The sequence below is a fragment of the Ochotona curzoniae genome, unplaced genomic scaffold, assembly GCF_017591425.1.
Source record: "Ochotona curzoniae isolate NIBS_2020 unplaced genomic scaffold, NIBS_Ocur_1.0 contig_4148, whole genome shotgun sequence".
Lineage (NCBI taxonomy): Eukaryota > Metazoa > Chordata > Mammalia > Lagomorpha > Ochotonidae > Ochotona > Ochotona curzoniae.
Window position 1 is genome coordinate 4,149,577 of NW_024466146.1, and position 25,581 is coordinate 4,175,157.

At 42.2% G+C, this 25,581-nt stretch overlaps 1 protein-coding gene across 3 annotated transcripts in view; it reads right to left on the minus strand.

The window, feature by feature from the left end:
- Positions 1 to 25,581, minus strand: part of INO80D (INO80 complex subunit D) — a 72,465-nt gene that overhangs the window by 23,214 nt on the left and 23,670 nt on the right. For all 3 annotated transcript variants that reach the window (XM_040984545.1, XM_040984543.1, XM_040984544.1), the window contains 3 exons: positions 24,590 to 25,335; positions 16,881 to 16,989; positions 842 to 1,066 (listed from right to left, as the gene is read on the minus strand). In XM_040984545.1, coding sequence (XP_040840479.1) covers positions 842 to 1,066; positions 16,881 to 16,989; positions 24,590 to 25,335 — 1,080 coding nt within the window. The remainder of the gene's footprint in view (positions 1 to 841; positions 1,067 to 16,880; positions 16,990 to 24,589; positions 25,336 to 25,581) is intronic.

Here is a 25,581-nt window from a genome sequence, read left to right on the forward strand (position 1 = left end):
AAGCAGGGAGCTGGATCAGAAGTGGAGTGTTGGTGCCACAGGCAGAAACTATAGCACCACTATACTACAGCACTGGTCTTCCTATATTTATATTTTTAAGACAAGTCACATTCTCATGGTTTCACTGAATTAATTTTAATTAAATCCTAGCAAAACATCCATCAGTAGTAAATTTAACATCCAAACACCTCATGGGAGTACTATTTTACCACTTAGGGCCTGGCATGGTAGCCTAGTATTTAAAGTCCTTGCCTGGCACACACCAGGATTGCATATGGGTGCTGGTTTGTATTCTGGCAGGTCCACTTCCCTTCCAGCTCCCTGCTTGTAGTCTGGGAAAGCCCAAAGCCTTGGGACCCTGCACCTGTGTGGGAGATCTGGAAGATACTCCAATGTTTATAAGTTTTACACTTACACATCTATCTCATACTGTGTCTCAGCTTTTCTCTCAAAACATACAGGAAAAAGGGGACTAGCATTGTAGTGTAGTGGGTAAATTTGCCACCTGCAAAGCAGCATCCATAGGGGTGCTGGTTCATGTCCTAGCTGCTCCACTTCTGCTAACATACCTGCTTTCCCAGGAGGATGGCCTAAGTGTTTGGACCCTTGCACCCACATAAGGGACCCATGCAAAGATCTTATCTTCAGCCTGGTTGAACCCTGGTCATCATGGCCATCTGGGGAAAGAACCAGATCTCTCCCTCTGTCTCTCTCTCTGCAGCTCTGACTCTCAAATAAACAAACATCTTTAGAAACAAGCAAACAAAAGCAACACACACACACACACACAAAATAAGTGGAGACAAATTCCTTAGGAACAGGGGCTGTGGCTGGCTCTAACCTGGCCCGGCTACATGCAGCTCTCCGCAGTTCTTGGACGAGCTGCCCAGCACACTCGGGTTCCTTGCTGGCTGCCTGCAGCAAAGCCTTCCTGAGCATATGCCGGCATTTCTTTTGACGAGATTCTGCCCGCTCCAGGCGGCAGAGGTGCTTGTATTTCTGCTGAAAGTAAGTGCAAAGTTGGGTCACCCTGGAGCTCCTACTCTCGGTGTCATCGTCATCTGACCTAGGAGGCAGACAGAGAAGTGAAAAACAGATTAGGCTCATTTTAGAAAAGCACCAGAGAAATAATGAATAGTAGCTTGATGAGCAGGCTTACAACATTAGTCTGTGAGACCTGTGGTTGTCCCTGCTTTGGACTTCACATTTGGAGTTGCCTGGGTTCAAGTCCCCAATTTCCTGTTGGTGTATAACCTTGGAGATGGCATAACCCAAGTCCTTGGGTGCCTGCCATCCATGTAGGAAACCTGGATTGTGTTCCAGCTCTGGGCTTCAGCTTGACCCAGCCTGGCTGCTATAGGTACTTGGGAAGTGAACTGGCAGATGGGAGATTTTGGTGTCTCTCCATCTCTCTCACTCTTTCAAATAAATAAAAGAAATAAACAAAACTTCATTTCCTATGAAGACATACTTAGCAAGAATTAGAGAATTCTAATATGACTGAAAATAGCATGATATTTCTCAACAATTACCAAGCTGATAGGAACAAGCCAGTGTGTTAGCAGTTTAACCTTAACATGTAGGCATTAGTGCTTTCAGAAGGAAGTCATAGAGAAAAAAAAAGCATTATTTTTCTGTTATTTCCTACAAGTCAGAGTAAAGGACATAGTTGTTATGAGAAAACATGCAGCACAGTTTAACCCGGCATAGACGGGTCGTACAGAAACACAGCCAAGGAATTTAGCAATACAGTATCCAACAGCTGCCCATGCGGCTTTGAACTACTGTTTTCTTGTGTTGGGGCTCCATGAATCTGGTACCTCATCAAGTACAACCAGAAAAGGATCCTGAGCAGCATTTCACAGGTGAGCACCTGCACATAGGTTTTTCCCATCACGCGGTGACGTCATGACTGCTGTGGGAGGAAGCTGAGGGTTCTTTCACACTCACAAAGCTGTGGCTAGTTAGCAATGTCCACTATCGGTGAGAGTGAAAAATACCACTTCTTTATAAGCAATGTGGTATTGCTCTCTGCTATAATAATGTACACTAAACATGAAAACTGGTCAGTGTTATTTTCTTCCTTTGGTATTGTAACATAAAGTAAATTCTACACATGTCTCACTACAGACTATTAATTATTGAAAGTGTTTAAAACCATTGCTGGATTTTTCTTCTTTACTTTCATTACATTATACCACTTTCTTTCACAATAGTCAGTATTAGGTTACTTCTGTTAGTATCTTATTCTCTTCTTCAGTATTTGTGCTATATGCATACACTGTATCTTTGATCTTTCAATTATCCAACATTCAACATTTATTTTGTGTCTTAATATGCTGAGCACTATGGAAGAGAGGACCGAGTTTCAGAGTTTTACAATTCAATGTACACAAAATAAGCACAAGAGGATCTATCAATCATTACTGGGAGATGGTAACATTTGGCCTAGTGGTTAATACACTGTTTGGGACACTTGCAACTCCTATTGGAGCACGTGGGTCCAAGCACTGCCTCTGCTCCCGATGCCAGCTTCCTGCTGATGCTCAGCCTGGGAAGTGGCAGGTGATGGCTCAAGCACCTCAGTTCTTGCCACTCATGTGAGAGATCCAGAGTGAGCTCCTACTGCTGGCTTTGGTCTGGCTCAGCCCCAGCTGTTGCAGGCACGCTGGAATCTCCATGAAGTAAGTCCTAGGAATATTTATTTTGAATTATCCCATAAAGAGTCACAGTAGGTCTAAATTTGGGAGTCCTGATATAGCCAGTAACTCGCGTCTACTGTGAGAAGAGAAACGGCAACTTCCACAACAAAGCTATGAAGAAAGTACCAGTGAGGTTCCCTGGAAAGTTGGCTGGTCGGGAAATTCTAAGGAAGAGATGATGATAAGAGAACCTACAAGACGAGGTGAAGTCAAAAGATGTGAAAAAAGGATGCCTCTCATAATAGCAGAAACCCAGATACAGAGATGGACAGGATGTGAGCAGCAAGTACTCAGTAGCTATCTAGGAGCAGAGTGTTAGGTAAACTTTCTAAGCCTAAACAGAAGATGAAAAGTTTAACTTTTATTTCACAGACAACTAAAAAAAAAAAAACACAAAACTTTGCAGATTTCAAAGAAAATTTAGTATGCATGAGAAAGACTATACTTTCTTTCTTTCTTTTTTTTTTTTAAAAGATTTATTTTTATTATTTTTCATTGGAAAGGCAGATATACAGAGAGGAGAGACAGAGAGGAAGATCTTCCGTCCGATGATTCACTCCCCAAGTGAGCGCAACAGGCCGATACTATGCCAATCCGAAGCCAGGAGCCTCTTCCGGGTCTCCCACGTGGGTGCAGGGTCCCAAGCCTTTGGGCCGTCCTTGACTGCCTTCCCAGGCCACAGGCAGGGAGCTGGAAGGGAAGCGGGGCTGCCGGGATTAGAACCGGCGCCCATATGGGATCCCGGGCGTGCAAGGCGAGGACCTTTAACCACTTGCGCCACCGCGCCAGGCCCGAAAGACTATACTTTCAACAGATTCGAAATACAGAGAGGAAAAAACAGAAGATAGCATGTAACAAAATGAATATAAAACCCAGAGAAGAAATCACAATGACCAATGGCAGAGAGGAATCAGCAGGATGAAAGTAATCAGCTGAAGGGGAAGATGGAAGGCACAGTAATCCCTCTACGGCTCCCACGAGCAGAGACAGGGGAGGGGCATCCCACGTGTACAGTGAGCAACAGGAGCAACTGGCACACGAGGGGCAGAAAAACTCCACATCAAAACAGAATTCAAAGAGTAGACAGGGCATCAGCTGAGCTGTACAAGATCCGTTAGAAATGGCAACACAGCATATCCGGGGAAGAGATACAGATTTCAGTCAACAACCAACAACTGAAAGACAAGGCAGTGACAGAGGAAAATGGCATAGATACCAGAGAGAACAACACACACAAAAGCCACAATCATGAAAGAATTAACTCAAATCGGCAACTGGATAAGAAAGAAACAAGACAGTCAGTAATGACTCAATGGTTATGAATCTTCAACTAGCAGCAAGGAAATGGTATTAATGAAAAAGAGGAGGAAAGATGCAGGTCTTAGATGCAAGTAAAAAGAAAAAGATGATCACTTGGATCCAGCACAATAGTGAGTGGTTAAGGTCCTCGCCTTGAATGCGCCGGGATCCCATATGGGCGCCGGTTCTAATCCCGGCAGCTCCACTTCCCATCCGGCTCCCTGCTTGTGGCCTGGGAAAGCAGTCGAGGACGGCCCAAAGGCTTGGGACCCTGCACCCACAAGGGAGACCTGGAAGAAGTTCCTGGCTCCTGGCTTTGGATTGGCTCAGCTCCAGCCCTTGCAGCCACTTGGGGAGTGAACCATCGGATGGAAGATCTTCCTCTCTGTCTCTGCAACTCTCTGTATACCTGACTTTCCAATAAAACAAATAAATAGATAAATCTTAGAAAAAAAAAAAAGATGATCACTTGTCAAACTGTTATTGCTGAAGGAGGACAGACCAGACAAGTGTTTCTCAAGCTAACCATGGAAAGATACATCTTGATGTTAATGCATGCTATAGAACTATGAAAGTTCTTGAGGCTTATTTCTGACTCAGAGAGAAGCAAAATGCTGCAAGACAATATCTATATGTATGTATGTATCTATCTATCTATATCTATACACATACACACGTATCATACTGAAAACTAAAATCTACTAAGAAAAAACATAAAAGGATACAAACTAGAACAGTATCCTCAACTCATGGATTGGAAAACTTAACATCATTAAAATGTCAATCCTACAATTGATGTAGATTTCTAAATCTCTGCTTTTCAAAAAATTAATAATGAAGAAATCAAAGCAAGGAACTTCAAGAACACATTCTGGCAATACACAAGAATATTTCAAAAATATTTATGAAAAATTGGAATTAGAAGTTAGGTATTTTGGTACAAATGCTTTTGAAATGCATGTAGTCTTTTTGCTTGTTTGTTTGTTTTCACCATTGACATTGTTTGTGACACAGATACAAAGGCAGACAGGGAAGAAGAGAGCTCTGAGCTGCTGGTTTACTCCTCAAATTCCTGGAATAGTTTGGCCAAAGCTTAACTCAAGCCTCCAACTGAGAAAAGGTAGAAAACCACTAGAGCCAGCACAGTTGCCTCCCAGGGGCTGCGAAGCTGGAGTCAGGATGCAGAACTAGGCCCTTATTCCAGGCACTCTTATGTGGAATTAAGTGTTCTTTAGGGCAAATGTCTGCTCTTCCATCAACTTTTTAGAAAAGTTATTTATAGGAAAGGCAAGTAAAGACAGGCATTCAGAGCTATTCACTATAGTCCCCACATGCCTGCAACGTGTGGGGCCAGCAGCCAGACTCAGAGTAGTTCTCCCATGTGGGTGGTGGTGACCCACCTGTTGCAGCCATACCCTGTCCCCGCAAACAGCAGTTTCAGCAGCCAGAGCTGTGTATGGAGCCCAGGCATGCTGGCAGGAGACACAGACATCTCAATTGCTGCCTCAATGACTAGACAGAATACCCATCTCCCAAGAACTCTCGGAAGTACCCTCTGTGTGTGATGACTAGTGTCTACAACACATAATGGGTTATAAGAAATTTTTAAAAATCAAGAATACAAACCAAACAGATGGCAAAAGGCTTAAAAAAACAATTTACATAAAGATCTCAGAGTAGTTAACAAGTGCATGAAAAGGTGCTGAACATCATCAGTTCTCAGGGAAATGCGAAGTAAACTGACACTGACACTTCATTCTCTATCATCTAAAACTAACAAACAAGCAAGCAAAACCTGACACCACCAAATGTTTGAGAGGATACTTGGTGATTGGAATTTGGGACAATGCTGGTGGGAATATGAAATCTACAAGCACCTTATGAAACTGTTAAACCTCTTGTAAATTTAAATATCCATCTGAATTACACTTCATGTTACACTTAAAAATGTGTAAGTGACACAGCGGTTCAGTTGTTGCTTGGGATGCCCAAATCCCACATCCGAAGTGCCTGGTTTGATTTCCAGCTAGTCTGCTTTCAAATGAGATTCCTGCTAGTTGCTATTCTGGATGGCACAAGTGATGGCTTAAGTTGTTTTCTGCTTCCCATGTAGAGGAGTCAGACTGAGTTCTAAACTCTTGGTTTGGGCCTGACTCAGCCCATCCCTGGCTGTTTGTGGGTATTTGGAAAGCAAAGCAGTGGTTGGAAGATTTCTCCCCATCTGTCTGTCTCTTTCTTTCAAATTAAAATTTCTTAAAAAAATTTTTTAAATTATTTTTATTGGAAAAGCAGATTTCAGAAAGGAGATATTTTTATCCACTGGCTCACTTCCCAAATGGTCATAACAGTTGGAGCTAAGCCGATACAAAGCCAGGAGCCAGGAGTTAACTCTGTGTCTTCCACAAGGGCACAGGGTCCCAAGAGCTTGAGTCATTCTCTGCTGCTTTCCCAGGCCATAGACAGACAGCTGGATGGGAAGTGCAGCATCTGTGACACAAACTGGTATCCAGGGATCTTTGCACTTGCAAGTGAGGATTTAGCCAATGCATTGTTGGACCCAAGATTTAAACAACAACAACAAAAATTTAATTGTAGGTCTATGTCCTATTAAAAGACAAAAATAAGGTTGAAAGGGAAGAAAATGGCATATATGCTACAACATTTGATGAAATATATTTTCAAGAGCTGGTGCTATGGTGTGGCAAGCCAAGCCTCCACCTGAAACATTGGCCTCTCATTTGGGCATTTTTCCACACCCTAGCTGCCCCACTTAATCTAGCTTCCTGCTAATGCACCTGGGAAAGCAGCAGAAGATGGCCTAAATTCTTCGACCCTCCTGGGACGGGGCGTCTCTTGCCTGGATCCCAGAAGCCAGCGACCACGTGCATGTGGTGAGCTGTGCCTGGGCTTGCCTGGACTCCACGGCTGCTCCCTTTGGGGTAAGTACACTGACCGAGGGGGGAGGTCTCCAGGGCTGGGCTAGGTAGGCCCACAGTATGTGCTGGGCAGAAACAGCCTGGACTGCAACACCCACTGGTTCAAGTGGAAGTTGGGGCTGAAAACAGAACCAACCCAGCAATTGCAACCACCAGCTGATCAGGGCGATGGACTGTGCCGGGCCTTGTACTTGCTAGTACATACAAGAATCCGGTCTGGGAACACCTCAGACAAAGTTTCTTTGGGGATCTCCCCAGTCGAAATACCTGACTTGAAGCCCTGGCCAAGAAAAGACAGAAGACAGAACAAGTCAATCAACCACCTCAGCTATATGTTGGCAGTGAAATACGGGGCAAATGGAGATGCTATGATGGACCGTGTCAATCAGTGGATTCTTCAACGACCTCATTGTGTTTGGAGTGGCGAGACTGGCAGTAATTCATAACTGGTGAACTATCAAAACCACTTGAGCAAGTATTTCAGAGCATGCCCCACATCTGGGACTTAAGAGTGGGTGGGAAACTGGGTGGGTCTTCTCCCTTAATATCCCCATTTACCTCAGATACATGAAAGAAACAATATGGAAATAATAGTTCTTACCCACTTTCCTATAACTCTTGAACCTTTTTACCCAAATTAACTATGTAAAGATTGTCAAAATTTTAAAAATTAATTAATTAATTAAAAAAAATAAATTCTTGGACCCTTATACCCATGTGAGAGACTAGAAGAAGCTCCTGGCTCCCAACTTCAGATTGGCCCTGCTCTAGCCATTTTGGCTATTTGGGGAGTGAATCAGTGCATGCAAGATTTTAATCTCTTTCTCTCTCTGATACCCTACTCTATCTCTAAATCTGCCTTTCAAATCAAAATAAATGTCTTAAAGATATAAACATTTTCTTTTTTTTTTAAAAGATTTATTTTTATTATTTTTTCATTGGAAAAGCGGATATACAGAGAGGAGAGACAGAGAGGAAGATCTTCCGTCCCATGATTCACTCCCCAAGTGAGCGCAACGGGCCGATACTATGCCAATCCGAAGCCAGGAGCCTCTTCCGGGTCTCCCACGCGGGTGCAGGGTCCCAAAGCTTTGGGCCGTCCTCGACTGCTTTCCCGGGCCACAGGCAGGGAGCTGGATGGGAAGCGGGGCTGCCGGGATTAGAACCGGCGCCCATATGGGATCCCGGGCGTGCAAGGCGAGGACCTTAACCACTTGCGCCACCGCGCCGGGCCCGATATAAACATTTTCAAAACAGAGATGTCTTAAAGATAAAGGTGGGTACTTAATGATAAAGGCATCAGTACAAAAAGACGGTATATACCGTACATTCATAACAAGAGTCCTAAAATACATACAGCAAAAATTAATGGAAGCAAAGGAAAAAAAATTCCACAATATTAGATCTTTTAATATCCCACTTGCAATAATAGACATAGCAATAGAGGATAAACAGGGGAACAGAACAAAATACCATCAAATATCAACTAGTTTTAGGTAACAATACCACCACCAGCAGAACACGCATCTACACAAGAGCAACATAAAATATTCTTTAAAACAGATCGTAGGCTAGGTTCTAACATAGGTCTCAATATTCTTGACAGATTAAAATCACATCACAGGAGCATACTCTCCAACAAGATTACAATGTATGACTGCATTTACATGAAATGTCTGGCATTGATATCCACATCTACACAGACAGAAAATAGGTAAGTAGCCAAGGCAAAGCCACAACAACTAGAATTTCTCTTCCCCAAACAGGGTAATAAGAACTCTATCACTGACTTTCTGTCTTGTAGCTGGCCATAAGCAAAATCTCTTATGAACAGATTGTGCCCCACACCCTAGAGGAAGGAATGTTGTAAAGACAGGCTGAAAAGAATGTTAAATCTGACAGACTTTGCTGGGTTTCCTTACCCAGTCTGTTAGCACTGGATCATACCTCCAATCATACCTCAGTACAGTTACCCATGGTTTACCCATTCCTAGGCAATAAAGCTTCCATAAAAATCCCAAAGGGTGATGCTTAAAGAGCTTCCTCAGGTGAACATTTGGAAGCTCCTGGAAGGTGGTGCACCCAGAAATGGAAATGGAAACCCTACATTCCCTCTTCCGTTTCTTACCCTACACATCTACCATGCCCTTTCTCATAAACCATTGAGGAAATTAAGAAATATTTTAAGTAGAGGAAGGTAGATACCATAACTTACTGATGAAGTTTTGAAATATATAGCTACAATTATCTATGCTTAAAAGGATGTCAAATCAGTACAAAACCAGAAGAAAATAACCAAGTCCAAAACACACAGAAGAAAGGACATAATAAATAGGGAAGAAACAAATGGAAAAAAGAGAGGATAGAAAAACAATATTGATTCTTTAACATGTCCAACATGGATAACCCCTTCAAGCTGGAGAAAAAGAGAAGTCATCTGTTACAAACACTAGGTGTGAAAGAGTAGATGCTATTCAGAGTTGAGCCACGGTGTCTAAGGCAGGGGTCGTGACAGGTGGATGGGGCTGCGGTCGGGTCTGGATACAGTCGTCGTCTCCCTTGGCACAAGTGTGGACTGGAAAAAGACATATCGGGCCGGGCCAGACCGCAACACCTTCTGGCACTTTGGAGTACCGGGGTAGACGTGGGACAGACTAGGCTAGGTCCCAACCCCAACTGAGCCATATACGAGCTATATGGGGGTGTGGACGACCGTGGCTGGGCTGAAACACCCTACAGCAAGAACCAGAATGGGATGATGGCCAGTTAGGAAAGGCCACTATTCCTGCTAGGACAGGAGGCGAACTGGCACATGGACCCACTGGTATGCACGAAACTTGGCACTTAGAGGGGTTCTGATGGAGGAGCCCGGGCAACTCCTCTGGCAGGACACAGACCCCGCAGGTCAGCGCAAGAAACATGGAAGGTAACAGCCAAGAGGTCATGGAAAGTGTCCCACTGGCATGCATTTGGCATGGGTCGGGGGTGGACCAGGCTGAATCTGCTCATGTCATCCACTGGTAAATCCGAACGCCAAAACAGAGTGTGGGTCGAACCAGGTCCGGTCGTGACAAGAGCAACACACAATTTGGAATGCCAAGGTGAGGTAGCCTGAGCCGGATGCAGCCATAACACCCAACCAGCACACGTGAGAACCAGGAAGGGAGGAGGCAGAGCTGACAGGGGAATAAGGGATGGTTCCCTAGCTGAACAGCAACTTACACTGAGGAGCGTGAGCTGGGTAGGGGGTAGACCAGGCCAGGCAGGGACACAGCACCTGCGTACTTCATGTGGACCAGATTGGGTGAAAGCCAGGCTGGGCTGACTATTCCCATTGGTGCAAGCTACAATCAGAGTAGGTGAAGGTTGTTGGGGCTTGGTCGTAGCATCAGCTGGCAGAAGCTGATACAAAGGGTTAGACATGTCGAGTTGAATCACAGGGCCAACTGGAGAGGGTACAACTGGAATGGGAGCGACCTGGGAGGGAAATAGTGGGCTCCTCCCTCTTGGGTCATCACCTTCCACGGGAGGGCATGGGAACTAGGTCGGGGCTGGGGTGGCTAGACAGACACCCAACAACATCCGTTAGGGCCGGTTGGATGAGATGGTTGGATGGAAGTAGGTTGCAACACCCGTTGGCAAGTATATGAACAGAAGGGTATTTGGGACAGATTGGACTAGTATGCCATACATATTGGCAAGACAGGGTAGGGGGTGGGCCTGGTTGGGGTTACTGTGGGCCGCCCTGACTGGGCTGCAGTTCCTACTGGTACGTGCGAGGGCCAAGTATGTCCAGGGCAGAACCAGGCCGGACTACAAGAGGACACGGGTGGAGACAGAACCGACCCAGCAACTGCAACCACCAGCTGATCGGGGCAATGGACTGTGCCGGGCCCTATCCTTACTAGAACACACAGGAATCTGGACTGGGAATACCTCAAAATTTCTTTGAGGATCTCCCCAGTCGAGACACCGGACTCAGAGTCCTAACCAAGAAAAGACAGAACAAGTCAAGCAACAACCTCAGCTATCTGTTGGCAGCAAAAAACTGGGCAGATGGAGACTCTAGAAGGGACTGTGTCAATCAATGGACTCTTCAACTACCACATTGTGCTTGGAGTGGTGAGACTGGCAGTGACCCATGAATGGTGAACTATTGGAACCACTTGATCGAGTATCTCGGAGCATGCCCCACATCCGGGACTTAGGGTGGGTGGGAAACTGGGTGGGGCTTCTCCCTCTATATCCCCCTTTAGGCCTTGAACCTTTTTTTTTTAACCCCAATTAAATATGTAAAGATTGTCAAAAAAAAAATCATTAAAAAAAAAAGTTAAAACAATATGCTTCTTTCAAAGCCGCCCGATAAATGATACTTAAAGATATTCTCTTGACAGAGAAAAAGAATAGCACCCACCAAAACCAAAGGCAAATGTGAAGAACATCCCAGTGAAATAACAACAGAAGACTAAATCAATGAACAAACCATTGCTAGAATGACAGGATCAAATCACCACCCATTCATATTAACCCTGAATGTAAATGGATTAAACTCATCAATCAAATGTGATAGATTGGATTAAAAATAAAACCCATCTATTCGTTGCCTACAGGAGACACATTTCACCAACAAAGATCAGCAGAAGCTACATCTAATGAATTTTGATATTTTTTGTTAGTTTCATCTCTTCAAAACGCTTTCTTCTGATTATATATTATTCAATGACTCATAGGTCATACAGAAGCATCATTTTCTTCTAGAAAGTTCTTGATTTTCTTTTTCACTTCTTCAGTAACACATTAATCATTCAGTAGCATGTTATTTAACTTCATTGCGTTGTTGATTTTGTTTTATGGCTTTTCATTTAAGGGAATGTATAGTAACTGTGTAAAAGAGACTATCATATCTGGTAACATGTTATTTAACTTCATGGTGTTGCAAATTTATATATTTTTTTTCCTGTTGTTGATTTTGTATTGTGGCTTTTCATTTAAGGAGATGTATAGTAACTATGTAATGGAGACTATCATATTCAGATGTGGGGATACAATGCAGTATGCATCTCTACTTCCAGACAAAGACAGATTCCTAATGAAACTGTATACTGCGTCTTGCCAATGTCCATGCCCACAATGACGGACATATGACTGTGTAAGAAGAACTATATTATAGTAATGTTATAGGGGAACTCAGTGAGTGGGGAAGGAATTGGGGAGGGGATAAGGGAAATCATAGGGCCTATAGAACTGTATCATAAAATGATAATAATAAAAAGAAGTATATAAAAAAAAGAGTAGATGCTATCTATAATCTTAAAGGGAATAAGAAGATTATAAGAGAATACTACGAAATTTGTATTCTATTGTATTAGATACCAAAGACGGAACAGACAAGTTCCTAGTGTGACAAAACCTTCTAAATCTGATTCAAGAAAAAGTAAAAATCTTAAAAACAAAACAAAGTAAAAACACAGCTATCAAGACTAAATTAACTTCAAAAAACCTTCCCTACAAAGAAAAGCTCAGAACCAGAACTAGTAAATTTTATCACACACTTATAGATGGATTAAGGCCTGGTGTTTGTGACAGTGGTTAAGATGTTACTTAGGACAGCAGCTTCCTCTGCACGCACACCTTGGGAAACAGCAGGTGATGGCCCAAAGACATGGGAGAGTTTCAGGCTCCTGGCTTCAGCCTGCCCACGCCCGGCTGCTGTTAGTATTTCAACAATGAACTAGCAGAGGAAAGATTTCTTTCTCTCTGCCTTCCAAATAAAATGAATAATAAATGTAAGGGAAAAAGATAAAGAGAAAAAAAGTGAAACCTCAGAATTAAAAATAATAAGTGCAGATATAAATGTCTCCATAACACAATGAGTAAAGACTGTCAAATAGGTAAGTAAAATGAGCAGAAGTGAAAATACATTGATGCAAGGTTCTTCTTACAAGAGGTCACTTAACACCCGAAGACAGACTACGGAAAACAAACTGATACATTTGTGCTGGGTGTTTGGCACAGTAGTTGGCTCTGTTTGAGATGTTTCTATGCCATATCACAGTTTTGAGTTCAAGTCCCAGCATTGCTCCCAGTTTAGCCTTCCTGATAATAAGCACTATACTAGGTGGCTGAAGATGGCTCAGACGGCCTGCCACCCTTGGGGGAGACCCAGATGCAGCCCGAATTCCAGGCCTTGGCCTGGCCCAGTGCTGCCTATTTGAGTCATTTCCTTAAATGTCAAACAACAGAAGGAAGATTTGTCTTTCAAAGTAATAAAAAAACTCTTTAAAAGAAAAAAGTATACTATAAAACAAGAGAATAGTTACTACACAAAGAAGAAAAGAAATATTAATGAGTCAATGAAGGAGATAAAATAGAATCATAAAAAATAATTAGTTGGGCTGGCGATTGGCTCAACTGGCTATTCAAGCACCAGGATCCCATATGGAAACGAGTTCATGTCCCAGCTGCTCCACTTCCCATCCAGCTCCCTGCTTGTAGCCTGAGAAAGCAGTAGAGGACAGTCCAAAGCCTTGGGATCCTGCACTCATGTGGGAGACCCAGAGGTGGCTTCTGGCTTTGGATCAGCTCAGCTCTGGCCATTGTGGCCATTTGGAGAGTGAATTAATGCACAGCAGATCTTTCTCTCTGTCTTTCCTTTTCCCTGGAAATTTGACTTTCCAAAAAAAATTAAATCTTTTTAAAAATTTAGTTAGGGAATGGTGTGATGGCCTAGTGGCTAAAGTCCTCACCTTGATGTGCCAGGATCCCAAATTGAAGCTGGTTCCAATCCCAGTGGCCCCACTTCCCATCCAGCTCCCTGCTTATGGCCTGGAAAGCAGTCGAGATGGCCCAAAGCCTTGGGACCCTGCACCTGTGAGGGAGACCTGGAAGAAGCTCCTGGCTGCTGCCTTTTGATCGACTCAGTTCCAGCTGTTGCAGCTGCTTGGGAAGTGAATCATCAGAAGGAAGATCTTCCTCTCTGTCTCTCCTTCTCTCTGTGTATCTGACTTTCCAATAAAAAGAAATAAATCTTAAAAAAAAATTTTTTAAAGATTTATTTTTATTATTTTTTTTATTGGAAAGGCGGCTATACAGAGAGGAGAGACAGAAAGGAAGATCTTCCATCCGATGATTCACTCCCCAAGTGAGCGCAACGGGCCGATGCTATGCCAATCCGAAGCCAGAAGCCTCTTCCAGGTCTCCCACGCGGGTGCAGGGTCCCAAAGCTTTGGGCCGTCCTCGACTGCTTTTCTGGGCCACAGGTAGGGAGCTGGAAGGGAAGCGGGGCCACCGGGATAGAACCGGCGCCCATATGGGATCCTGGGGCGTGCAAGGCGAGGACCTTAACCACTGTGCCACCGCGCCAGGCCCCCCCAAAAAATTTAAAAATACAAGGATCCCATATTGTGCACATCAGGTTAAACCATTGTCTGCAATGTTCATATCCCTTGTGAGCACTGGTTTGAATCTTGGCTGTTCCACTTGCAATACAGCTGCCTACTAATGTGCCTGTGAAGGCAATATAAGATTATCCAAGTCTTTGAGATCTTGTTACTCAGGTGGGAGACCAGGATAGAGTTCCAGGCTCCAGGCTTTGATCTGCCCCAATCGCAGCCAGTACGAGCATTTGGAGAGTGAATCAGTGGATCGAAGTTATCGATCTCTTTCTCATTGCTTTACAAGTGAATAGATAAACAAATAAATAGTTTAAAAGGGAAAACACATACACACAGACACAAATAAAAGGTATTAGATTTAAATATAGTAAGCCCAATAATTAAATTTAACTTAAGTGGTCTAAAGGAACCTGGCATTTAGCTCTATCTTTGACATCTTAATCCAATTTCCAGTTTCCTGGGAGGCAGAGGTGATGGCTCAAGTGACTGGATTTCTGTCACATGGAGACTGAGACTGAAATCCAGGTTCCTGGCTTTGGCCTCAGGCAGTGATTTTCTTGGGTATTTTGGAATGAACCAATCATCTAATTTTTACAGAGCACAACGTTCAAAGGTTGTTTCTGGTATCAACAGAATTGAAATTAGCCAGCAAAATCCCTCCCCCCCCCAAAAAAGAAAGATACTAAATCACTTCTAAATTACCCACAATATAAGCAAGGAATAAACAAGGCTTACAAGCAATCTGCAGTGAATGAAAATATCTTACCAACACTGGGGTTACTTAAAATCTGTACTTAAAGGTACAGGCAAGCGTCTATATGAAAAGGAAGATTTCAAGTTAAATTAGGTACTACCTTTAAAATTACAAAAAGAGGGATCAGGGAGCTACATCCAAGCCTTGAAACCATCAAATTACTCGAGGAAAACACAGGGGACAATTGCAAGACACTGGCCAAGGCAGTGATTATCTACACGCAACCAGATGGAGCAGTCAGGAAACCTCAGAAACAAAGCCAGACCTTCCAAACATTTAAGCCAAATCCTAGTTAAGCATGAAAATGTTCTTCAACTATGAACATAATGATTGTTTTTCTTGTGAAATGCAATGGACTCTGGAATATAAGCGTGCAGAACCTTCCATAAGAAGGAGGTGGGCATTTGGAAAAACATTTGGGTCACTGCTTGGGACGCCCACGTCCTGTACTGGAGGACAGTTCTACGAGTTCCAGCTCTACCTACTCTATTCCTGATCCAGCTTCCTGCTAGAGCATCCTGGGAGGCAGCAGAGGATGGTTAAGGACTTGGGCTCCTGCCACCCGAGTGGAAGACCAGAATTGAATTTCTGGTTCCTGGCTCCGATCTGGCCCAGCCTTGGCTGCTATGGTTGTTTAGAGATAGAGAATATTTCCATGTGTCTCAGTCTTTCTGCCTTTCAAGTACATATAAATAAGTAAATGAAATTTTTTAATTAAAAAAAAAACCTTAATCCTATTATCTCTACTGTACTCCATCTGAAATAAGGAACACATGAATGATAAAGAAACAGTGTTAAATCATACATATAAATCATATATATAAATGGGAACATCAAGAAAAAATACAGCAGTATTCTTCAAAATTATTTAGGAAATAAGTGAGGCAAGGATAGCTGGAAAGGAAATAAATCCCCAACACAGAAGCAGATGTATCAGAGTATTAAAATTTAATGACACTGGTCATTCATAAAACTCCTTATTTCAATTCCATGCCCAAATAAGCTCTATCATTTGCTTCTTATGTAATTCTATGCAGTGACCATTTATACTACTTGATGAGTGGATTTCTTACTATAAATTGACATTCTGGTTTATAGAGTAGTTTCAAATGAGTAAGTCCCCTAAGCCTAATTACCTATGAATACAATAACAAATCAAATTTTTAACTACAGAAAATAAAAAACCATAGCCTATTTGTAAAATATATAGCAAAAATGAATGAATGGGAATCTCTCTGGGGCAGACAGATGGTCCTCCTTTTATCTTGCTGAACTTCTATTTCAACCACAATATTTTAAGTAAATCATTAGCCGAGTGTGTAAGGCATCACTGGCTGTCTGATGACACAGGCTCACTGCACCAAGTGAGTCCCTACAATGCCAAAGCAAAGTCTTCCCAGTATCACTGTTTGCACACCTGAGGAAAACACTCATTCTGAAGGCATATTTAGGATTGGAGAGGCAATGTAAGGCGCTGGGGATAGATCACGGCAGACACCGCTCTCTAGTGGACACGGGCACATTCATTAATCTGCCTGGGCTGGGCCTCGCTTTCCTTTCTGTAAACAAAGAAATTGTTCCAGGTCCCCCTCAATTCTTATTTCAATTACAACTGGCTCCCTCAGTGATAAAAGGCAAAAGTATGGCAATAGATTTACCACAAAACACAAGAGTATCCACTTTTTCTCCACCACAATAAAACTTGATCCGAGAGAACAAAATTAGGGATAGCAAGGAAAAACTTCACTTAGCTACAGTGTTCATTTAAGAAGAGAAATTTAAAGAGATGACTTACATGTGTCTTTCATATCTGAGGGTTTCTCGGATGGACCATGCAACCTGGTAGGGTGAGGCCTGCTCGGAGTCCTCCAGCTCCTCTCCGCTCTCTTCAGACCAGTCCAATCCTGTGATGGACAAGACATTGCCAAGTTAGAAAACAAAATCCCGCTTTTAAAACATGGAAGAAATAAGATCATCCAAAATAATACAACTCAACACCAACTGCCAACTGCTACCAGAGTGTGGGTAAAGGTTTCCTGATGAGTCTCATTTCTGTTCTTACAGAGACATTAATAAGGAAAATATGGAATCCACTCAGGTTCAGACCAGATGACTAATGAAACAGCTATGCTGTGGTCTGAGGATGAACCCCTGGTTACAGACTTTACTAATAGGGTACGAAGAGCGCAAGGGAAAGGATAGAAATCAGGCAGTGAAAAAAGGGAGAATTTCTCAAGTAGCAAAATATCATTATTGGCACCATGTTGTACAACAGAACTCTTGAACTTTTTTCACCTATGCAAATGAAATATATTCTCCTTTGATCCAAAATGACTTTAAATCCCCATCGTGTGTCTTTATATTTAAATTGTTTTCCTGGGGCCAGCAAGATGAGAAGGTTGAGCCACTACCACGTAGAGTTCTAGCTATTCCACCGCCCATCTAGTCTCTTCCAACACACCTCGAAAGGAAACACAAGATGGCCAAGTGGTTGGGTCTCTGCCAGCCTCATGGGAGACTTCCAGGGTGGTCACACGGAGGTCCAGGCTTTGGACTTTGGCCTGGCCCAGTCCTAGTTGTTGCAGTCATTTCAGGAGTGAATTTGCACATGGAAGTTCTCTCTCTCTTTCCTTCTCCCTCTCTCTTTTTTCTCTGTCCTCCTACCTCCTTCTGAAACTCTGCCTTTCAAGTAAATAATAGAGAATAAATAAAACTGGGAAAAAATGGCAAAAGATCATTCTCATTACACACTTATGTTAAGAAGAACCTACACCCAGTTAAAAAGGCGTGCATGGATTTCTTCTATAGCTTAAATGCATTTACATGTGTCCAATGGACAAACTATAAAAACATTAAAATGCAAACAACAAGTGTTTAAAGTTAAGTAATACATTTATCACTCACAGAATGAAAACCAGATGTGGTTTCAAGATGACCACCTAAAATGTCAAGCCATCTTAAAAAGTAAATCACTGGGAGATCAGTGGGGAGGGGAAGGAACTTGGGGAGTGGAAGGGAGACCCAGTGCCTATTAAACTGTGTCATAAATCCCTGAGGCTGATGCTGTGGCTCAATAGGCTAATCCTCCACCCTTCAGATCTGACATATGGGTGCTGGTTTGTGTCCTGGCTGTTTCACTTCCCATCCATCTCCCTGCACATGACCTGGGAAAGCAGCAGACGATGGATCAAGTCCTTGGGCTGCTGCACCCACATGGGAGACCCACAGGAAGCTCCTGATGGGCTCAGCTCCAGCTGCTGTAGCCGTTTGGGCAGTGAATTAACAGATGGAAGATTTTCATTCTCTCTCATTCTGTATTCTGTACCTCTACCTTTCAAACAAAGAAAGTGTGCTTTTTTTTAGTAAATTAATTTTGCTTAGCTAGAATAATTAACAGTGGCAGGCATTTGGCACAGGTGGAGACGGCGTGCTCAGGAGGCCTGTGAACCCTATTGGACACCTGGATCTGAGTCCCTGCTACACTTATCCAGATTCCTGCTTTTTCTTTGAGCATGCAGGGAGACAGAAGCAATGGCTCACGTGACTGGGTACCTGCCACCCACAAGGGAGACCAAGATAAAGTGCCACTATTGTCCGCACTTGGGGCACTGACCAGCAGCTGGCAGTGCCTTCACCTGTCATTGTTTCTCACTCTACTTTTCAAATAAATAAATAATTTAAAACTTGTCATTAAAAGAAATATTAATTTAAAAACAAAGCAACCACAACAGTATCAACTGCAGTGCACTGAAATGTGATGTCCTTTAAAGTAATTTGAAGTACCTTTAAAAATTAGAACATAACCCATGTCTTAACCATTTCAATAATGACTTCTATAAGGCAGTTTCACTTTCTCTGAGTTACAAGAACAAAGATGAAGTGTTTCTCTTGTTGTGATATTCACTGTCCAATAAAACAAACCTTTGATCTTGGGTTCATTATCACTAGTTTTACTGTAACTAGCTGACAGAACCAGCCCAGACACAGTTGTAAAAGCGAATTACGAGGATAAGTCTTTACTTATCCTTTGCTGACCATGGATGCAGATTGTGCTTGGTTATAAGAGTGAATTACACTCCCTAGCTTCCCTAAAAGAATGTTTTTTTGGAAAATCTCAAGCTTCCAATATGCTTAGACTTTTAAAATATCTAAGTTTTTGCTCAAAAATGATCAAAATTAGCCTCAGCATAACATAAAACTTCATGGTTTCAAAGGTTGTAGATTTATCAACATTCAAAATGACTGAAATCATAAAAATCTGGCAGAAGATATACATAAGGATTGGAATTAGAGGCAAATATTTGCAAAAAGAAATAAAGCTAATACTCCATTTCAAAAACACGAGTTCCAGATATATGACTAAAATGTGAATGAAGAAAAAAATTTTAATGTAACTATATATATATATTCTTAATAATTACAACTTTAAAAATGAAACAAAAGCTTGTCTCATAGAAAATCCTAAAAATATACATATATATTATATATGTATAATTAGATTATATATATATAATTTCAAAACTCCAAAATCATTAGGATAAACATTTGAAAGCATTCAGGTAAGAAGTAGAAGAGGTTTTGCAGCAAACAAGAAATATGTTTGGGCTCAGCAAGTGGCCCGGCAGGGTTAACACACCACTTGTAATGCAAGCAAGTCACAGGGGAGTGTTCTGCTTCCTGGCTGGTCCTGCATTCTTCCTGCTATCCCACCTGGAACACAGAGATGGCCCAAGTGCTTAGGCACCTGCTATCCATGTGGAAGACTGGGGCATTTACGGCTCCTGGCTTCAACCTAGCTCAGCCCCAACTGTTGCAGCCATTTGGGGAAGTGAACCAGCAGATGGAAGTTCTTTTTTCTTTTTGTGTCTCCCTGTCAATCTTCCAAATAAACAGATCTTTTAAAAAAAGAAATATGTATACAAAGCTCTTATAAATCGATGCAGAAGAGAAACATTTCAATAAAGATGGAAGAAGTAAAAAGGCAAACGTAAGAACAATGACTAAAAACCATATGAACAAGCATTCAACTACATTATTAATCCAAAACTGCAGGTTCCAATGTATGGTCCATGGTTCTTTAGAGGTTCCCGAAACAGTTTCAAGGACTCTTCAGATCAATATAATTTTCAAATGATACTAAGACAGACATTATTTACCTTTTATACTGCTTTGACATTTATACAGATGGTACAAAAGCAATGGTTGGGGGCAGGTGTTTGGCCCGGCAGTTAAGTTGCCAATTAGCAAACCCACATTCCACCCTGGCACAGGTGTGATACCCAACTCTAGCTCCAGCTTTGACTCCTGATTTGAGATTGCTATGAGTGCAGACTATAGGAGGAAGTAATGGGGGTTTTAATGGCCGGGTTCCTGCTTTCACCTAAGAAGAGAGCTGGTTTGACTTCCTGTGTTCCTGGTTTTGGTCCATGGCTACTTTGGGTATTTCTCTCTCTCAAAACAAAAGAAGCATTGATGGGTAGAACTATAGCATCTTCATACCACATCTTTCCAACTACGTTTTATTTAAGAAGTATTCATTTAGGAAAGATAGCTTATTTTATTCTATCTCCAATCCTTGAACCTATAAAAGTCTGACTAAATATGTATAAAGTGCTGCTTATGAGAAACTTAATGGTTTTCTTGCAGTGTCTTTGGCTCAGTATTTAAGATGCTGCATCTTATTGGGTTCAACAGCATGCTTCAGCCACCCACTAAGGCAGCAGTGATGGTCCAGATATTTGGTTCCCTGCCACATGGGAGGTCTAAACAGGTTTACTAGGTCTCGGCTTCAGTTTTGGCCCAATCATTGCAGGCATGTGGGAAGTGAACCAAATGCAAGGTTGCCTGTGCACTCACATGCACTCAAACTGGAAAGCACAACGCTTGTTTCTATTGGAACTGAACAAGTTGTTCCACATCACTTTATCTCAAACATTGCCTTTGGTAATTTGTCAATTTTCCTGAAATGAAGGCTGCGCAGCTGCCAATGAAAAAAATTTCAGAATTTCACTTTAAAGTTTAGGTTTTAGAAAACTTGAATTCATTCATCACTGAGAGCTTGACAACTTCCTAAAGACTTTTCTATGTTTTAAAATTTTGTTTGTTTATGTATTTATTTATTTGAAAGGCATAGAGAAAGAAAACTTCCATCCACGAGTATATTCCCCAAATGGCTCCAGCAACCAGGGCTGGGCACATTATCAGGGAGCTAGACTGGAAATGAACAGCTAGGATTTGAACCATTCCCCATACAGGGCATTGCAGGAGGTGGCTGAACACACTGTAACACAAGCCCCTGGAGACTTATGAGAGTTGAAGTAACATTAATGAATTTGATGTTCTAACTTTGTATAATGAAATGTGTTGGAGCCAGTATTGCAGTATAGGCAGGAAAGCTACTACCTGCAATGACCCCATAACATGTGGTTTGGGTTCAGCTGCTACATTTTTTGATGCAGCTCCTTGCTAATGCTCCTGGGAAAGCATTAGATACCCAAGTGCTTGGGCCCCCACACCCATGTTCCCACAGAGCTCTAGGCTCCTAGTTTTGGCCTGGCCTAACCAGCAGTTGTAATCATTTGAAGAATAAACTAGAATATGACAGACCTCTGTCTGTCACTCTCTTTAACTCTGCTTTTCAAACAAAATACAATATATATGTGTAAGCTGTATTTCCACCCTACTAACTAAAACTAATGTAACAACTGCCCGTATGTAGAAGCAGATGTGAGAATCTAGTTATTTTACAAAGCCAGATATTGAGATTTGCAAAGCAATGGAAAACAATGCTGTTTTTCATTACATTTCATAACATTAGAAAATGTTAACACATAACAAACTTATTGGTTCTGTTGAAATTAATAATATATTCTAAGTTTGCCTTTTAACTTCTAACACAGTAGATATCAATATCATATACAAAAACCCCATGGTATCCTCAAAAATTCTTAAAGATTTCTAAGGCCAGAATTTTGGGAAACATTGATCAATTATACATAAATTAAAGCAGAATTTCTATCAAATTTGCAAAGGCAATGATAACAACAATAACCAGGGCTGGTAAAGACATAGGGGAAAATGTCATCCAGACCTACTACTAAACAGAAGGGAAAGTCGACAAAACAATACTAAAGAAAAAGTTGGCAAAATGTCAAAAACTTAAAGAAAGAAAAAAGGGATGGGCTATGGCTGCAGTATAGCCTATTAATCCACTGTCTGTAGCACAGCCATCCTGGCTGCTCCACTTGCAGTCCAGCTTCCTGATATGTGCCAAGGAAAGCACCAAAGGATGACCCAAGTGCTTGGATCCCTGAACTCATGTGGGAGATACAGATGAAACACCTGACTCTGACCCGACCCAACCCTGGCTTCTGTGGTATGTGTAGACCAGCAGATGAAACATCTGTCTGTTTTTCTTCTTTCTAAGTCTGAATTTCAAATAATCAAACAAAATCTTAAACAAACAAACAAAACCTGCACAGGCTTGGAATTGGTAATTCTACTTCCAGAAATCTGTTTGGGGTCTGGCATGATGGCTCAGTGGCTAAATCCACACCTTGCATGCACCAGGATGATATATGGATGCTAGTTCATGTCCTGGAAAAGCAGTAAATGGCCCAGAGTCTTGGGACCCTGCACTCACGTGGGAGACTAAGAAAGTTCCTGGCTCCTGGCCTCAAGCAGGCTCTTACTTTGGCTGTTGTGGCCACTTGGTGAGTGAACCAATGGATGGGAGATCTTTACTTCTGTCTCTCCTTCTCTCCGGAAATCTATCTTTCCAATAAAAATAAGTAAATCTTAAGAAGAAAAAAAAGGTGGGGGATCTACTTGAAGGGCAAATCACAGAGGTGAGAGTAATTACTTGGCTCAAGGATGCATATGTACGCAGTTCACAATGATATAATCTGGGAATGACTTAAATTGAAGACAGAATTTAGCCATAACAAACGATATGTGAAAAATTAATGTCAAAACACATTATGAAAAATTAAAAAATAGTAAATAGAGAAAGAACCTAACTTTAGAAAACTGAAAGGTTATATCCAGGTATCAAAAATGGGTAACAGTGGGATTGGGGATGTTGGCAATTTATTATTTTTGCTTACCTGTTTCCTTAAGTTTTTGCTATTATCCCAAGTCATAAGCAGTTTAGCAACAGGTAGACCCATTCACATAAGATTATACTTAAAAAGACACCACTCCCCCCTCTCATCAAACACAGCCTGTCTGTGTCCGCCCTCCCCATGGTAGTCAGCGCTCACAAGCTGGGAGTGTGTCTCCGTTGACCCTGGTATCTATGCTCACCCCAAGGAGGCAAACATCTATTCACATATTTAATCAATATGCTGATATCTCTTGCTGGTTTATCTACTTTGCTCACTCATTCTTATCAAAATGAACTAAATACAATTCCTTTTAGTGCTTTCTACCTGTTAATATATTATGGGCACAGTGCGATCAAGGGCCACAATCTCCACCCATTCTTTTTACTAACTATGATACTTCATAAACCACACATGTAGTAGCATAATTTACTTCAGATGTCCTCTCATGCAAGTTGCTTACAGATTTCAAATGCTGCAAGTATTGTTGCAATAATTATACTTGCACACATATTCTTACATTTCAATATTTATCTGCATGATGGGTCCATAATGTGAATTTGCTGGCAATATCTAATGAATAGTTATTGCTGCATTACTATCAGATACCATATCTTTACCAACACTGAATATAATTTTTGTCCACCTGGCAATTCCCAGTTGTTTTTAATATTTCTTTCTTCACCTGCCTTGCAGATTGAGGTTTTCAGCAACTTAGTGACAACTTATTTATTTCTGCTATTCATATCCATTGATCTCGTTTCATATTTTCATGCTATATAATAACTCTTGCTCAAGTTAGAATTAGTACCACAGTTAAGAATAAACCCCCAAAAACTAACAGTTTAAAAACAAAACAATCCCCCCCCAAAAAAAATAACAGTAAATATAGAAAACCTGAATAAATGGAGGATCCAGAAGAAACAGAAATTACATTTGGCCACATTTTTAACTATATTTGTTTCACTTTTAAATCACCAACAGGTATCGCCTTGGGAACTTTTAAGATGGGAAGTGTTACAAAGCACACCTGCCAGGAGACAGGAACCACACTGTCCACCATCCCGAGTTCCTACAAGACACATGGCAAACTCCCTGACACACAGGTACTAGACAGCAGGGGCGTGCCATCAAACTGCCTTTAACTTTGCTTTTATTGCTAACAAAGTATGACCGCTTTATTCAATTCCTATTTCTGTCTTCTATTTGCAGATGTTATTCTCTCCACTAGCACACTCACTTCATGGTGTGCTTCCTAAATGCGGTACCTTTTGTTGCACCACTCAGTTAAAGTTTCTTCTGCCCCCAGCACATAGGTGGCAGCCAGGGGAGGAAAGCCTCAGGTGCCTGAATGCATTTCATTGTATTGTACACGTGTGATTTGGCATAATAGGTAACTCACCTAAGTGGGGAAAGAGATCAGTGTCCAACTGATGTTTTTGTGTGCACAGTTTCACCAGTCTCTGCAGTCGACTTATACAAGAGAAGTGTGGAGTGAAGGCTGTGGCTTTCATGAGGACCCGGTCAGTCCTGGGTGGGTCCACAAGGGGAGCCCTACTGGATGGCAGGATGGGCAGAGGCCTCTTGTGAGACAACTGCCTTGTTTGTGCTATAGTGTGTGTGGTGGGTGCCACTCCCTGCACTGGTAGGCTGGTGTTCTGAGGTTGAGGTGACTTGCAGACTGAACCCTGCGGTGGCGCTGGAGGTTTCAAAGAAGTGGATAAAGGTGACAGGTGGGAGTGCTGCTGCGGAGGCTGCTGCTGTGAAGGTGCAGGTGGGGGACTAAAGTGCTCTTGCCGAACTTTCAAAATCTCGGTCTCTCTCTGGCGCTGCCGATTCTGGGCCAACTTGCTCTGCAACTTCTTTCTCACTGTTGCCCCTTTCTTTAGGTCATCATCTTCCTCGTTGAAAGCAAAAGGGTCTTCCAACTCAGTGTCCAGGTAATGGAGGGGGACCCTGGCCCCAGGTGGAGAGAGGGACATTCCATCCAGTCCGTTGGGCATCTTCAGGGCCAGCGTGGGCACTGTCAGGCTAAAGGCCATCGTATCCATCTGGTGCCTGACCTTCACCTCATCTATAGGATCATTCTTTTTCTTCCTCTCTTTTTTCGGGATAAAGCCAAGTACCTGCAAGTGGCTGTTGCAGTACCTTTAAAAACACACACAGGGGAAATGTTCATGATACATATCAGGAAAAGTAGAATATAAAACTACATGTTATAAAATGCAAATTCTAACTATGTTAAAGATGGTGTATACCCAAATATACAACTGCCCCTCAGCATCTCAACTAACCACCTCAGGGTTACTGGGAGCTGCACAATTGCGGTCATGGACAACAGCATCAAGTCCTGAGCTGGTGAGAGACCCTGATCAGAGGCTCAGCTACTGCCGC